Source organism: Chinchilla lanigera, unplaced genomic scaffold (assembly GCF_000276665.1).
Source record: "Chinchilla lanigera isolate Chin_1 unplaced genomic scaffold, ChiLan1.0 scaffold00033, whole genome shotgun sequence".
Classification (NCBI taxonomy): domain Eukaryota; kingdom Metazoa; phylum Chordata; class Mammalia; order Rodentia; family Chinchillidae; genus Chinchilla; species Chinchilla lanigera.
This window is the reverse complement of record NW_004955434.1, coordinates 21,155,630-21,171,085: the sequence shown is the minus strand read 5'-3', so window position 1 is coordinate 21,171,085 and position 15,456 is coordinate 21,155,630. Positions and strand designations below refer to the sequence as shown.

The 15,456-nt window shown below is 39.2% G+C and overlaps 1 protein-coding gene across 2 annotated transcripts in view; it reads right to left on the bottom strand.

Annotated features, from left to right (window-relative positions):
- The window catches only part of Adamtsl1 (ADAMTS-like 1), a 462,751-nt gene that overhangs the window by 221,234 nt on the left and 226,061 nt on the right, over nucleotides 1-15,456 (bottom strand). For both annotated transcript variants that reach the window (XM_005388722.1, XM_005388721.2), the window contains exons 8-9: nucleotides 8,592-8,703; nucleotides 4,267-4,405 (exon numbers count right to left, since the gene is read on the bottom strand). In XM_005388722.1, coding sequence (XP_005388779.1) covers nucleotides 4,267-4,405; nucleotides 8,592-8,703 — 251 coding nt within the window. The remainder of the gene's footprint in view (nucleotides 1-4,266; nucleotides 4,406-8,591; nucleotides 8,704-15,456) is intronic.

The following is a 15,456-nucleotide window of genomic DNA, read 5'->3' as shown; positions in this document are numbered from 1 at the left end:
AGAATTAGAGCCGAAACTGAACTGCTGGTAAGCAGGGAGGTATTCCTCCATGCCTTGTGATCTGCGGCTACCTCAGATCAGTGCTGATTTAAAACAACTCCCAGGGCTGGGGATTTAGCTCAGCGGCAAAGCGCCTGCCTGGCAAGCGCAAGGTCGTGAATTTGGTTCCCAGTACCGGAGAAAAACCAAAAAAAAAAAAAATAAAAATAAAACAACTCCCAGAAGTTCGTTGTCCATATAGTCAGGAAGTTTGTGAACTTCCTAAAACTAAAGTAATGACTGACACCGACAACCACCAAGTTTGAAGTTGGGAGGGTTATGGACACGAGAACAAGCAGCAGGTTGCAGCCCTAGAAACATCTGGTCGTTGAAAGGCTTTATATCATATATGGCACCATAGTATAGAAACCCAGTAAGAATATTTACTAAGCAAATTTTAGACAATCTGCTCAAATATACAACTTTTACTTATTATAAGGCAAAATAATGAGGACAGTGAGGTATTTTGACAAACACACAGGTGGACATCAGAGAATATGCCTACCAGGGGTCATATCCAGTTCATTTTGTTTTCTTTTGGTATTAAATGTGTAGTAATAAGAACATTCTTATTAATGCAAGAAGTAGGTACTCATGATAATAGTTTCAGCATTTTCCCTGGCAATCTTAAGGTACTCAATTTTTCAACTGAGCAGAAATAAAGGGAGAATTTGGTGAGGACAAAAAGTATTTACTTTGCTGGTACACAGTTTTACAATTGTTGAAACTTTCTCTTACAGTTCAACTTAGCTTGAATCACTGTTCAATATGTTTAAATATATATTTGTGAATTATTGTTCAAAAATACTTTAAAACATGTAAATTGAAACTGAAGGAAACAATCTTGTGGAACAGCAGATTCCTTTGGCACAGTTTGAAATCAATAATTTAATGCAAGCAACAACTCTCTCCCCTCGCTTTATGGGTGAGAAAACCAAGGTCAGCACTAAAATTACATTGGCAACCTTAATTTTTAGCGCTATTTTTGTTGTTTGTGACACTTTTCTGTCTGGAAAGGAAAAGGGTATGGCTGTCTGAATGGGATTTTGCTTCTCAGAACTATAAACAGTCCCCAAATGCCACTGTGAACAGGAAAAAAGTGAATAAATATCTTAATAGTTAGATACAATAAGTTTTTTAAAGTCCAAAAATATGTGACTTTGCCCTAAGGAAGCCTGCACCTTCTTTTTGTTAGTTTCTAATTTGGGGTAGAAAATTAGACAATTCTATGTGTAGGTCGAGAACAGTTCCTTGAGGATTTGACTCTGCAGCGGCAGATGGACGAGAAGATCTATTTTCTAGTCTCTTTACTTTTCTCAGGCTCACTTCCTCATTTTGTCTTGGGACTCAGAAAGGTTGCTCTGATCTTAAGCACACAGAAGAGCTCAGTGCATTTCATCGCCATTCCTGAGGTGTCAGCCTCAGAGCAGCACAGCTAAGAAGCTTTCCTTTCAGCCTCACTTACTGTCAGTCTTAATTTTTACAGCTTTGTCTAATTACTCCTTCAATAAAGGAGCAGCTTCCTTACATTTGCCTCCAACTTACTTTTTATTTTTCCTTTTCTCACTTTTCTTTCTTTTTTTTTAAATGGCCACCTGTCCCAACATACACATGTGCTGTATTCGATGTTTTAAAGTAACACATGGCACAGAAAAAGCACAAATTGCACAGGCAATCTCCCTTCAGTATAACCTTTTCTTTTGGAGAATAAAAAACATCTTACTCCCACAGAGAGGCCAAAAATCTTACTCCCACAGAGAGGAATGGGTAAAATTCAGAGGCCAAAAGGAATTTTTCTGATTACGAATATTTTCTTCAATTGTTAGCAAAATGCTTTTATTTCACAACTCTCTTCCATAGCTGCTTTTTTCACTTAAGTTTTTTTCCTAGTGGGAAAAACTTACTGCAGTTGTGTGAGACAAATTCTTCCACATTCAAATTTTCATGGAAATGTGCATGTAAGACTTTCAAAGTCAAGGGGGAGTTGAATGTCTGAGTTGAGATAAATATATTTTTTATACCCCAATCTTTCTGTTATAGGTGTGGATAAAAAATGTAAAAAAGAGAATATCTTAAAATAGTGTTAAATTGCATAGTTAAAATATTTCAAATGCTTACTTTTTCCAAACTAAAGAAATTCAAGCAAAGTGTTAAAATTTAGTTTTTATATCATATCTAACTTTTAGTATATAACAATCTGGTATAATATAAAGCTAAATTAAACTTCACTTAAATTTTACAGTTATGCAAGATATATTTGTTCTGTTCCTGAGTGCACTTTTATGAGGTAGGTAATATGTTTTCTTTTTTTTTTTTTTAGTTTTTTTGGTTTTTCTCCGGTACCAGGAACCGAACTCACGACCTTGTGCTTGCCAGGCAAGCGCTTTTGCCGCTGAGCTAAATCCCCAGCCCCGGTAATATGCTTTCTGTAGGCTAGTAAATAATAGCAATTTCCTGTCACATGACAGGAAGTTTAAGTTTGGAATTCATGAGGATAAGGTAGAAAGAGTATAAGGACATGAACTTTAAAAGTTAAATGCAGAAAATAAAAACATAAATTGCAACTGGTCACAACATAAAGATTGGATGCTTCACATCTTCATTGCCCACACTGTAGTATTTTAATTATTCAGAGCTTTCTATCTATATATATAATTACTAAACTCTGATTTTAATAAATAACATTGAAGTGTTTCTCAGAAACCCAAGAAATTTGGGAAAGGATATTTTATCTTTCAGTTTTTGTAATTACTTTTGGGGGAAGAGTTTCTTATATCCTCACCAATACAGGTGGCTGAGTGAACTGTTGCTGAGGAGAGTTAGTAGGAAGAGCTGCAAGTGTTAAATGCCTCTCCCTCGGAAAGATGCTTGACCTGCGCTTCCATGAGTACTCATTACCTAAGATTTTCACTGTCCCTTTCCCTCAGTTAATGCCTATGTTTTTCCTTTTTGACCAGTCTTGCATGCTTATATCTAGTAATCTGAACAACTAACTTGAAGACAACAATGTGCAACATAACAACCATTGGTGAATTCCTATCATCTTGTCTAGTGAAACTCTGCATCATTTCTAATTTTTAAAAATTCTTTATTCTCTTTAATGGTTTGATCAACCTTGCGTTCTTTTTTTTTTTTTTTTTTTTTTTGTTTTTCTCCGGTACCGGGAACCGAACTCACGACCTTGCGCTTGCCAGGCAGGTGCTTTTGCCGCTGAGCTAAATCCCCAGCCCCTAACCTTGCGTTCTTATATCTGGTAATCTGAGCAACTTTGTTGAAGATAACAATACATAGTATAACAGCGACTGTAAATTCCTATCATTTTGTTTTGTTCTGAAATCCTGTATCATTTTTATTTTTTTGGCTTTGTTTTGTTTTTGCCTATGTTGTTGGTATTTTGCTATTGTTCTTTTTTAGCATTGTCTTTAAAATAAAAAAAAAAGATTTTCATTGTAAGGTTTATTCTTTTTTTTTTTTTTTTCCTTTCGTTTTGGTACTGGGACTCAAACTCAGGACCTCACACTTGCCAGGCAGGCACTGTGCCCCTGAGCTATATCCCCAGCCCTGTCACATTTGTTCTTGAACCTGCAAATAATCTGAAAGTCCATTAGGGTTTCCCAGAAGTAAACAATGATGCATGAAAGTGTTAAGTGTTTAAATTTTTGAAGCTTCTATTTCAAAAGATTTTCAAAAAAAACCTTGGTGTTGGAAATAAGTCCTACAAAGGCTGAATTTGCTCAAAAATCATAGAACAGTGTTAAGGCAGTCCTGAGCCTAATTAATCAGTATGGACCAGTGACGGAATCGATCAGTTGTAACCCTGATATATAGTCTGCTTTGATCATGCTCCTGATCAGGGACAGAGAAAAAATGAAAAGAGTTCTGAGAACATAAGGCTATCAAACTGGATAAGAATATCAAGCTGCCCTTTCCCTACAGTATCTTGCTAAGGAGACAAACTAGGAATCAGAGTGAAAAGAAACTGGAAGAGAACATGACTCTGAAGAGTGCTTTACCTACTGCTCTACAGAAGCAAAGTCCGTAGACTCCGAGTGGCATCGCATAGGAGCACCATTGAGAGGCAAAGGTGCTAGTGACATACAATCAGGAATGGGCACTAACAGCAACACCTGCAGTTTTATTTTAATTTTAAAAGTTCATTTAAATTTAAGATGTTTATTTGGAAACTTACTCATGTTTATGATAAAGGAACCAGTAAATTGGACTGACCTGGCCGGACAAGGATCCAAGTTGCACTCCTGAAGCTTGGGTTTGGGCTTGACGTTCTCTGGGTAATAATGACAGTACTGGTCAGCAACCACTCTGCTGCTCCGCAGATCGTAGCACTCAGCTGAGGTCAACTGGTAACCTATGGAGATCGAGCCAACCACGCAATTTAAAAGCACAAGCCAGTGCAATACATTTCTTGATGTTTTCTGGCCATCTCATATTAATGGAAATTATTCCCAATGCCTCAGTAATTTTCAGTAAAAAAGATACGCAATTGGAAAGTTTGTTAATTTCTACAGTACTAGTTTACTATGTTTTTCATAAGCAATCCATTCATTTTAATACTTACATTATATTATAGGGCTTGAATTACACAAGAGCATAGTCAGATTATAAAACTATGGAGTAAGAACTACTATTTTAATTTCTTTTGTGTAATGTAGAACTATAATACAGAATTCTTGGCAAAAAAAAGACTAAGTATTTATTTAACCTACTATCTTATGCAAGGATGCCAAGTTGCCTTCTTAGCACCTATGGCATGAGGAAGAGTTAACTAACTAACTAACTAACTAACTAACTGACTAACTAACTAACCTAGAATTCTCCTCCTTGCACAGTGGGGGCTAATGGAGTACAGCACAGGATTGGGTTCTGCCAGCTGCCAGAGAATATGACTTTTGCTTAAATTCAAACTAAATTCTTTGATCTGTTTTTTTTTGTTGTTGTTGTTTGTTTTTCTTCCGGTACCAAGAATGGAACTCATGACCTTGGGCTTGCCAGGCAGGCGCTGTGCCGCTGAGCTAAATTCCCAATGCCTAAATTCTTTGATCTGAATAAATGGACAATTGAGATCCTAACAGTAGCCACTATGAATCCTGTTTCTTGCAGAACTAGGAAACAGCAACAAAACAGCACAACAAAGAAATCTTCTCTACTATTTAAATTTTGCTTTCTCCAAAATCTTTTACCATTTCTCTTGACATTAAGTTTTTAGCCTATATTTTTTAGCCTCTATCTACAAATTTCCAATGGTTAGAGAAGCCTCTTTTAAAGAAAACATTGTTGAGTAATAATTGGTTTAGTCATTGTCATAATATATTTATGTTTCCTTCTAGGTTTTTATTTTCTTGTGCATTTCTGGTAGGGTGGTGATCAAGAAACAGATTCTTAGGGTGAAAAATAAGTGTACATAGAGAGTTAAAACATTATATTATTCTAATCCTTACCAATCACACAAATATATTCTTTCTGGCAGGTGGCTGAATACTGTTATTGCTAAATATGTATTAGGAAGCAATATTTAAATTGTTAAGGGACTTGCAAAAATTTCTAGGAAATCAGAAGGAGGATTTTAAGGAAAATTTCCTGGCTTGAGGCTATGTTCTCAGACCACCCACAAAAATTAATTGTTCACTAAAGACCTAAAAAAAGACTTCTTAAAATTTTACTGGAAAGATGAAAAGCATGGAAAATAACAAATGTAATGGGTAAGAACACATATTCCATCTAATTTTTTGCTTCATAAGAAAATCAATTCACAAAATAGTATTAAAGATAAAAATATACTTTTATTTATCAAATCCACTGTACTCCATAGCAGCTTATTTTATGACAAGCTAAACATATAATTTTTCACATAATAATTCTACTGTAGGACAGAATTCATCATGGAGGCATAAGCAATAAAGTATAAATCTGAGATTATGATTTTAATTTGCCAACCTAACCCCATTCATTTGAAGCTATTGTGGAGAATATGAAGTGAAAAGTTAGAAAGAAAATGAAGTAAACGACCAAAATGAGTAGATAACCATATTTTTGGAAGTTTCTCGAGGTGTTTTGGAATAGCAATCCTTTACACTGGGCAAAACGGCCCACTAGTGGGATCTGGAATAAGCAACATAAGAGAGAATTTGGAGGTAACTTCTTCAGTAATTTTCAAATTGGTCCATGAAGTAAAAGGACTACTGGTCTCCCTGAGCCTTACGTCTGTACTGAGAACAGTTTTTCTTTCATCTGGTCCTCCTAGGAAAACTTCCTTTGAATGAACTTTGTCACACCTGAAGACATTTGAAAAACACTCATAGTTCTACTTCATCATTTAGAGATAAGGAGTGTGAGGCCCCAAGGGATAGATATGAACTTAACACTAATTACCTTATTATATAGTAAATTACTGATGAGATGAGTGAAATTATACTCTCACAGCAGCTCTGTGTGAAACTTGTATAGTGCACATAGAATTGAGTTGTTATTTCTCACAAAGCATGATTTTTGTTTAAAAAGAACAAAATTGAAAATGATTTTATTCTTTGAAACTGTTTTCTCTGCTAGTAATTAATAGATGATCAAAACAATACGATCCCATGAAAAAAATCAAAGTAATAGCAGTTTAGTTTTAAACAGAGCAATTTTCTCTTCAGGACAGAGAACAACTAGAAATGCTGATCTACTGGAAGCGTTAAAATATCAAATTAATAGTTATTTAACAACAGAGTAGAAGTACTTGATGGCATTTTGACCCAGTGCTTTTCCGTTGAAATCTAATGTTGCTCTACAGAATCAAATTTATAGTCATTTGATCCCAATATATATAGACAAAAATAACACAGATAAGGTGAATTACATCATATGTTTTTACTGTTTTACAATAGTTAATGGATATTCATTTGCCTATGTTTTGAGATATTACCATTTTACCTCCTGTCAAAATTAACTTAGTGATACCTATATGGGGGAACAATTTTAAGCTGGTCAATTAACAGGCTTCCATGAAGCTAGAGCTAGAGCTTATTTGATGTGCTAATTTTCAAACAAATATACGTGTAATTTTGTAATCACGAAAACTTTTAAAAATCTAAAAGTTGGAAAAAAATCTAAAATACTCGAACATTTCTTGTTATTTTCTAGAAGAATTTGGTCGTATATGCCAGTAACCACGAAAGAGTTCTGAAACTTATTTATCTAGGAACCTCACTGCTGAGTATTTATCTCCAAGAAATCATGTGAAAGGAGAAAAATACTTAGCTATTAAATTATTCATTACATTATAATAGTAGAAGGGTTTAAATGACCTAAATGATCTGTTATAAGGAAATGGCAAAATACATTATTATAAAACAATCCACAGCAATTATTATATATATAATCACTATAATTATGAAGAACAAAAAGTATGAGGAAAAAACCAAAACCCAAAACAAAAACTTCTCTGGTAACACAGAATGCTGTTTAGGATACAGATGTGGTAAGGTGGAGTCAGAAATGCATCTTGTGACTTTTTCAGAGAGACGTGTTTTAGCAAATATATAAAGAAAATGTCACTCTTTTTAATGTATACCCGATGAGGTGGAGCTCAAAATGATCTGACTGTAAGTCTATAAGGTACTGATTTTTTCTGGTAGTAAACTATTTTTTCAAATTAAATATGAGGTGTGATTGAAACATATGGTGAATACTTAAAGTAAAAAAATTATAGTAAAATATATACTCTCATCAGTCCTCCTCCAAAGACTCCCCCTTGCTTCTGGCACTCTTATCCTGTCAACCTTGCCACTTTCTGCAGCAGCTCTGGAAGTCCTCTTTTGATAGTACCCTTGTGAGGTATCAAAAATACAGTGAATGTTGCTGCTGCGTGCTCTCCCCTGGAAAAGCAGGCTTGTGAGAGCATTATGGTGTGTCCTCTCAGATCTTGTTTACCAGGCATGGCAGCACGCAGATTCTCACTTTTCCCCAAAGCCAGAATGACCGTGAAAGGCAAACGGTTTACACAGATTCGGGACTCTGAGGCAGCGGCACAGTGCAGCCAAAGACGCAGAAGAGCACTTCCACAGTTGCTGGTGGCATAAGAGTGCTCGAAGCCAGCAGGAATGTTCTGAAGGGGATTCACGGCCGTGCGCTTTTACTGGAACCATTTTTAAAAAGTTAAACATTCGACGTATTCTTTCATCGCACCATGTAAGCCTGACCAACACTCTTCACTTGATTCCAGAATAAAATGCTTCCCCTCGACCCGATGAGCAGTTTGTGCGGGAAGCAATGGAAGTGCTTCAGGATGGTGCTGCTGCCAGATTACTAGGGCCCTCATAAACTCAAGGAAAGTAGGAGAGAGTATTTCCTGTAACGGGGACTCTACCATGGAACATGCTTATGAGGACTTTCAAGCGTCTTCCCTGAGGGCTTCAGGGTTTGGCTCCACCTTGAAGTCGCAGTTGGACCCCACCGCGCCGCATTTCTCCCATGCTGATGTCATTGCCTTCGCACGACAGCCACACCTCTCCCTGCAGAAGCCCAGGGTGCCCGAGGTCAGGGGACAGCCTTACCTCCTCCACAGCTTGCCGAGCACGGAAAGAAATCCGTCTCCCTCCAGCGGTGGATGATGGGCTGATAGAAGATGAACTGCACCGTGCTGTCTGCGGGCCCCGAGTTCCGGATCTGTAGGTGACAAAGGAGAGCTGAGGAGCTGGGCTGGGGGTGGCGTTGCCCGGGCCCTGCACACTGCACATGTGGGGACCCCTGGAAGGCCCAGGCTGCGCAGCGCCCACAGCAGGGCAGAGCGGCCTGGTGGAATCGCTGGCCGACCTGTAACCAGGGGAGGGTCCCCGCTGCCTCGGCGCTGTCCTTTCTCAGATCTCTTGCCCAGAACAAAGGGTTGTGATGTTTCAGCGTGTGACTCAGCACGACCCTGCCCCAAGTCAGTGTTTCCTCCTCTATTTCCAGCCTCTCCAGCACAGCAGAGAAAATTTTGTGGACTAGTGAAGTGTAGTTTCACAGCTAGACAATCTGTTCTAAGGAAACTGTCAATGTCACACACTCCCTACAATGAGAGATCCTGTTTGTGGTTAAGAAACAAGCAAGTTTAAAAATTAAGTAGCGGTTCCCATTTAGACATATACACGGAGCTTCTCGACAGTTTATTGATTCACATATTCTAACAGGCAAATGACCAGTTGGAAGTTTGTTACAGGCAGTATTCCCAGGTGCCTGCTCAGATGTCCAGGCGATTCAAATGTCGTCCAAGGACCAAACGTTCAAAACCAGCAACTGATAAAAGCAATTAACTTCAAACAAACCTGGTGCCTACAGAAATTATAATTTCTTTCTTTTTCTTTTTCTTTTTTTTTATAATGGGAATCAAACTCAGGACCTTGCACTTGCCAGGCGGTTGTTGTGCCACTGAGCTACATCCCAGGTCCTAACTTCTTTTGTAAAAGGGGATTATGAAACAATGATTCTTTCATAGTTCTTAAAAGAACAAAGTTGAGAGAACATACTCAAGCTGAAAGAAAATGAAAGTACCAAACATAATTCCTTTCAAGAAGAACAAATGACATGTCTACAACATTTAGACTGTTATACAAGGTTTGTAACATTTATTACATTAATGGAGGTTGCAAGAACTACTGTGAATATCCCTTATTACTCTAGCTACACTATAATAATTAGAGAAGGATCAGAGCTTAGCTGAGTCACATGGCCTAGGTCTTTTTAAAAGTATTTTTGGGCCTTTCCAATGTTCAAACTGCTCAGGCAAATGGATAGATGTAGCCTTTAAATCAGTTTAATGACAGTTCTGTTTCTCCCCTATGATCTCAACAAGTGAATCACACATCTAGAATGCAGGGAAATAGGAATCCTGAAGAAACAGGACCAAGAAAACTTGATGAATACCAAATTCTAGAGCACTTTTTGGAGTTTAGATGGAAATAAGGGAACGTTCCTCAGATAGGCTAGGGAAGCAGGAGAGGAGAGGAGAGGAGGGGAGAAGGGAAGAGAGGAGAGAGAGAGGGAGAAGAAAGAAAAGAGGAGGAAAAAGGAGAGGAGAAGAGACAAGAGAGGAGAAGAGAGGAGAGGAGAGGAGAGGAGAAGAGAAAAAAGAGAAGAGAAGAGAACAGAAGATCCTGCAGATTATCTCCCATGACACATAGAGCATCCTGGTCTTTTCTAAGTAGAACATACAACTCCCTCCTTTAAAACAAAACAGCTGAAGCAATGTATGTCTTTTACAAAAGGGAAGCATCACCTACCATTGAACCTGTCTCAGTCCTACGTGTCTGACACAAGGGCATCTTATTGCTGACTTGGGGATACAGTATTAGTCACATTCTTAGGAAAATTCTTTTTTTTCCTCCTCACAATTGCTTCTTAGTCTCTTGAGATGTGTGGTTATCACACTGAATCCAAAGGATATTTGGGCCCAGGGATTGTTTTTGCAGGGGTTCTTTTTTGGAACACTAGGAAATGAGTTCTGGGAATGAGGCTGGGAAATACTATTACTTATGGCCAAAGTGAGGAGGACGGAGTATCAGGACACTTAGTGGAATCCTCTTCCAGAATATTTGTGTGGCTCTGGGGCTTGCCTTTTGGCCTAGTTAAAAGGCAAAAAGGTATCTGGGTATGGTGGCACAGGTCTGTAATCCCAGCTACACAGGGGACTAAGGCAAGAGGATCCCAAGTTCAAGGCTGGGCTGGGCCATGTATCAAAACCTTTCCACAATTTTTTTTTAAAAGGCTGGGGGTACCGCACAATGGTAGTGTTCCTAGGCTTGATCCCCAGTACTGAGGGAAAAAGGCAAAACAATGAAGCAAGCCTTTTCTCAGCTCGCTAGCGCTGTCAATAAAAGGACCAACAATAAATGCCAAAGGGCAGCGTGGGGTGGTGGGGAGAGTTAGCAAACAAGTAGATCTGTGAGAATGCTGTTCTGAGTTCCACGGAGGTGATGTATAATGAGCATAAATTCAGAGGCTGTGTGCTTATATTTGAAAATGGTTTGGAAAGGAAAAGAAAAGGCTTATCTATTTCAAATAGATAAAACCAACACGGATGTCTCCAAATCTCCGGCACTTAACCTTGGTTGATTTTGTCCTCAATGACAGCATCCTTCCTTCCCCTTCAGCACTTACTACATTCCTCCCAAGCATAAAGTATATTTTATTCACTTCAATCTTAAAAGTACTCTGTGTTATCTTTCATGTGTAAGTGACAGTGGGAAAAATGAGACTGAGCGGCCTCCCAAGGCTGCTCCAGGCTTCACAGCTAAGGAACAGCAGAGTGGGACTTGGATTCAGGTCTGAGCATCTCTAAAGCTGCCGTATGTACGGTACCAGCTGTCCCCACAGTGGCGGTGCGAGAATATTTGCATACGTCTTTAGTTGTATCATTTTACCTGTCTTCTTAGAGCCTTCTTCATTTACATTTTAAAATAGAAACAGATGCTTAAAATACAAAAGAGGAGGTCTTTTTATTAAATTAAATTAGACTCCAATTAAACTTGGAGTCTAATTCTGAGCGTAATTGCTGCTCATGGAGTCAGCCTGCTGTGGTCCTCTCCTCCGATTTTCTTCGTTCCACCCTGCTTGGCCAGTTGTGGTCATTAGGTCTGCAGCTTCATAGATCCTGATCCGCAGACATCACGTACTAGTTCTTAAGAGTGTGCTGCAGGTTTCAGCTTGCCACCTCACTGGGCTGGTGTGGGGAGCCACATGCATCTGGCATATGGAATTTTGACCTCCTATAACTAACAAGACTCAAGAACGTTCTAAACCAAGCTCTTCTTTCTTAATTACAATGTTCCACTGTTTCTGATGTAATAACTTTCACACTAAAAGTAGATGAGAGGGCTGCCAGTGGCTCTTCTCTGCAGCACGTGCCTGCACCATCACGGTGGAGCTGTAGGGCCGTACAGACGTGTGCGTGTGCGTGTGTGCGTGTGTGTGTGTAAGGGGTGTTACTGGATGAGCTTTGAGTCCAGGTAAATTCAAAAAAACCAAGGACAAATTATAAACATGAAGACATCACTGAGTACGCACTGGCTCTCCCAGATAAAGCACTGTGAATCCCCCACTGTTGAGAAAAGTGCACTTTTGTGATTGTCCAGATGACGCCCAACTAAGTTTCTTTCTCTTGCTGATACTTAGAAACTTCTACCTAGAAACTTCTGGCAGTCAGGTTCCCCTAGTCGGCTGTGGCTGTGGTTCAGTCCCTGCTTGGATGAGAACAGGTGCTATGAGTGATCCACCGCTGTGTGTCTCTGATCTGGGCTCAAGAGCAGTGACTTGCTGACAGTGCTCTCAGGGGAATGTGTGGGTGTCATGGCTTGGGAGGACTGGGTAATGGTAGAAAAAAACCAGCATGCCTCCTCTGGAGAGGATAAAGTGGAAAACAGGTAAAGCTGCTCATTAAATATGCCCTCTCAGGGGTACTGCAGTCAGTTTGGGGTGTTTCAGCAGTGGACAATGACACTGTACCCTCAAGAACTGTTAGAAACACATTTGAAATGCTTTTGTTTGAGTTGTCAAATGCATAAATGAATAGATGAATTTTATACTGACCATGACCCTTTCAAAATTTTTGGAATTATGAACTATTATTTGTGACATATCCTTAGAATCTTTGTTGATTTTTGATATACCCCTGCCAGTTTTCTTAAAGATGTTCCACACTGCATCCAGAACATGAGAAGTTTCAGGAAAAGAAGGGAGTAGTGACAAAACAGCCGTTACCCAGGAGTCCTTTCCATCCTCCTGTGTAGCTGTCTGTCTGGGACGTAGTGCACCACCCAGGGCTTGTAAAAATGCCACTGATTATTGCAGCGAGGCATAGATTGCATCATCCCACTGTTTGGAACACCTGACGGATTTCAGCAGTTGGAGAAGCTAAGATCAGGGATCTTAGATTAAAAATGATAGAAATTTTCAATGCTCAGTTTACCTTTGTACTTCTTATAGACTCTTTCTGGAGCTCCAGACTTCAGTTTGGGAGATACTGCAGTTCCTCCCATGGCCCCTCAGCCCAGTGTGCACAGCTGATACTGACGACGGCTAAGGCTGCCACGACTGCGCAGCGAGGCACAGGAGCAGACAGGGATCACTGGGAGCAACAGGTGGAATATGTTTAAGAAACAAAGATGGTAGAAAAGCTTGACCAGGAAAGAAATCCTGAGAAGCAGAGCAGACCAGAGCCTGGAGACTACCCTAGAGCTCACATGGAGAAAGAGGGCAGAAACCCAACCAGAGTGGACTCATGAGGGGGTGGACCGTACCGGGCTCTGCAGCTCTCAGTCATAAGAAAAGTGAAGGGTTGAGCCGGGAGTGGTAGCACGTGCCTGTCTTCCCAGCACTTGGGAGGCTGAAGCAAGAGGATCACTGCAAGTTTGAGACTAGCCTGGGCTACAAAGTGAGCTCCAGACCAGCCTGAACTGCATAGCTAGACCCTGTCTCAAAAATACAAAAAAGAAAATAAAGAAAAACAAGAAGAAGAATAAGAAAAATGCAGGGTTTGGCTCTGTATCTCAAGCCTCACTGTGTGGTTGGCAAAGCAATGTGGTACCGGACATTTCAATTACCTCAGTCCTGTACTCTAGGAATTGATCAGCGAAAAGGTGACTATTTATTAGGGGAAATCACTATGTGTAAAAGTTGGATAGGAAAATGAGCAACTACTTATCTTTTACTTCTATGCTTTCCTACAGTTGGTTTTAACTTTTCCTCTCAAAAACACTGGGCTTAGGACAATGATTTTCCCTCCTATGGAGAAGCTTTCTAGACAAGGTTGGGCAAGGGCAAAACCAAACTTGATTAAACATTTGCTGAAGTTCGGCCCCCAACAGAGAAAAGAATTGATTATTACAGTCCTACTCACGATACATGGGCTATCCATGTCTCAGAAAAGTTTTCTCAATCACACTAGCATGTACTGAATAGTTCTAGTCTATACCACCTGTTCCTTTTACTTTAGTACTCAACTATATGCATCATTATTCCTAACTTCTCTATCTGGTGCTTTATTTCCCAAATGGCATTGTGAACCAGACAACGTGCATGCCAGCCAATGTGCCCATGCATCCAGCATCTTCTAAAAGATATGTAGATACACAGAGACATTCTATTCCTACTGGATGAAGTGAATTCTTATTATTTTGTATATATTATTTCTTTCTGGACTCCTCCTCTTAACTTTGCTCAGAATAAAAACAACTATGTGGTGCTGACCTATGTGCTGGGTTATGCTTAAGGGTGTCCATGACAAAATATGAAAGCATTATCTTTGCCTAGTGCTCTAATGTAAATGGAAATCACAACTTCCTATTCCCTTAGAATAAGAAAAACATGTTATTTCAATGGTGTCACTATAGAAATGAAAACTATGTGAGGTAAGTCACTTGTTAATTAGCTAGGTTTAACTTTTCCATAATGTACATATACTTCAAAACTTCATGTCATACATGATAAAACATAAAATGCTATCTGTTAATTTAAAAATGTGCAAAAATGCTGCTTTGTCAACAACCGGGATGGTGTCCATCTTCCTAGCCAAACTCTCCACCTATAAAGATGCAATGCATAAATTTAATGCATTTCATAGATTGTCTCAAGCAGGAAAGAATTACTCTCCAGTTATCTGTGTGTGGATTGCAAATCAGTATTCTTAACTCTCATATGCTTATTCTTTTCTCTTTGGCAGGGCATATATTTTCCATTGGTAGCTCAGGTACTTCTCAGTTTCCTAGGTAATCTTGTTTTCTTCTTATATTTTTCAAATGGGCAAAATCAACACATGTATAAAAGTATCTTAACTGGTTTTGCAAGCTGAGCTAAGTTGGAGGTTCTATTGAAGGGTGGACTCTCTTCTTCTTGGGAAGGTCATTATCTGTTATTGAGTCTGCAGCTTCATAAAAGTTGCACATGGCATGGTAAGTGAGCACGGAGACACTAAGCCAGCGAGCCAGTCATTGAGCAAACAGCCAGATCGCCCTAACAATTAATGTGTTAGCAAACATTACAGTCAGCTTTCACATCTATTTCTCTTAATGTCTACACCTGTAAAATTGCTCCTGGGCACATCAGTTGTAAACTGATCCATCTCTGACTATCTTCAGAGAAGCAACTATCTGCTATCGTGTAGAGAAAGTATTGTGATTGCTTACGCTAGAAATTAATGCGTTTCAAAAGACAGAAGAGAAGTAATCTGATTCTATCCACTTTCATACACATGATCTCACTTAGTCCCTCCCAAGGGCTCTACTGGGAAGAAGCGGCGTCACATTACCATTGTACAAGCGAATAAACAGGCTCAAGGAGGTAAAGCACTGTCATCAATGTCATACACCCACTAAGCAGCAGAGTATATCAGATTCTAGAGTGCTTGTTATTATACCACATTGCACTAGCACTGCAGAAATGTTTGTA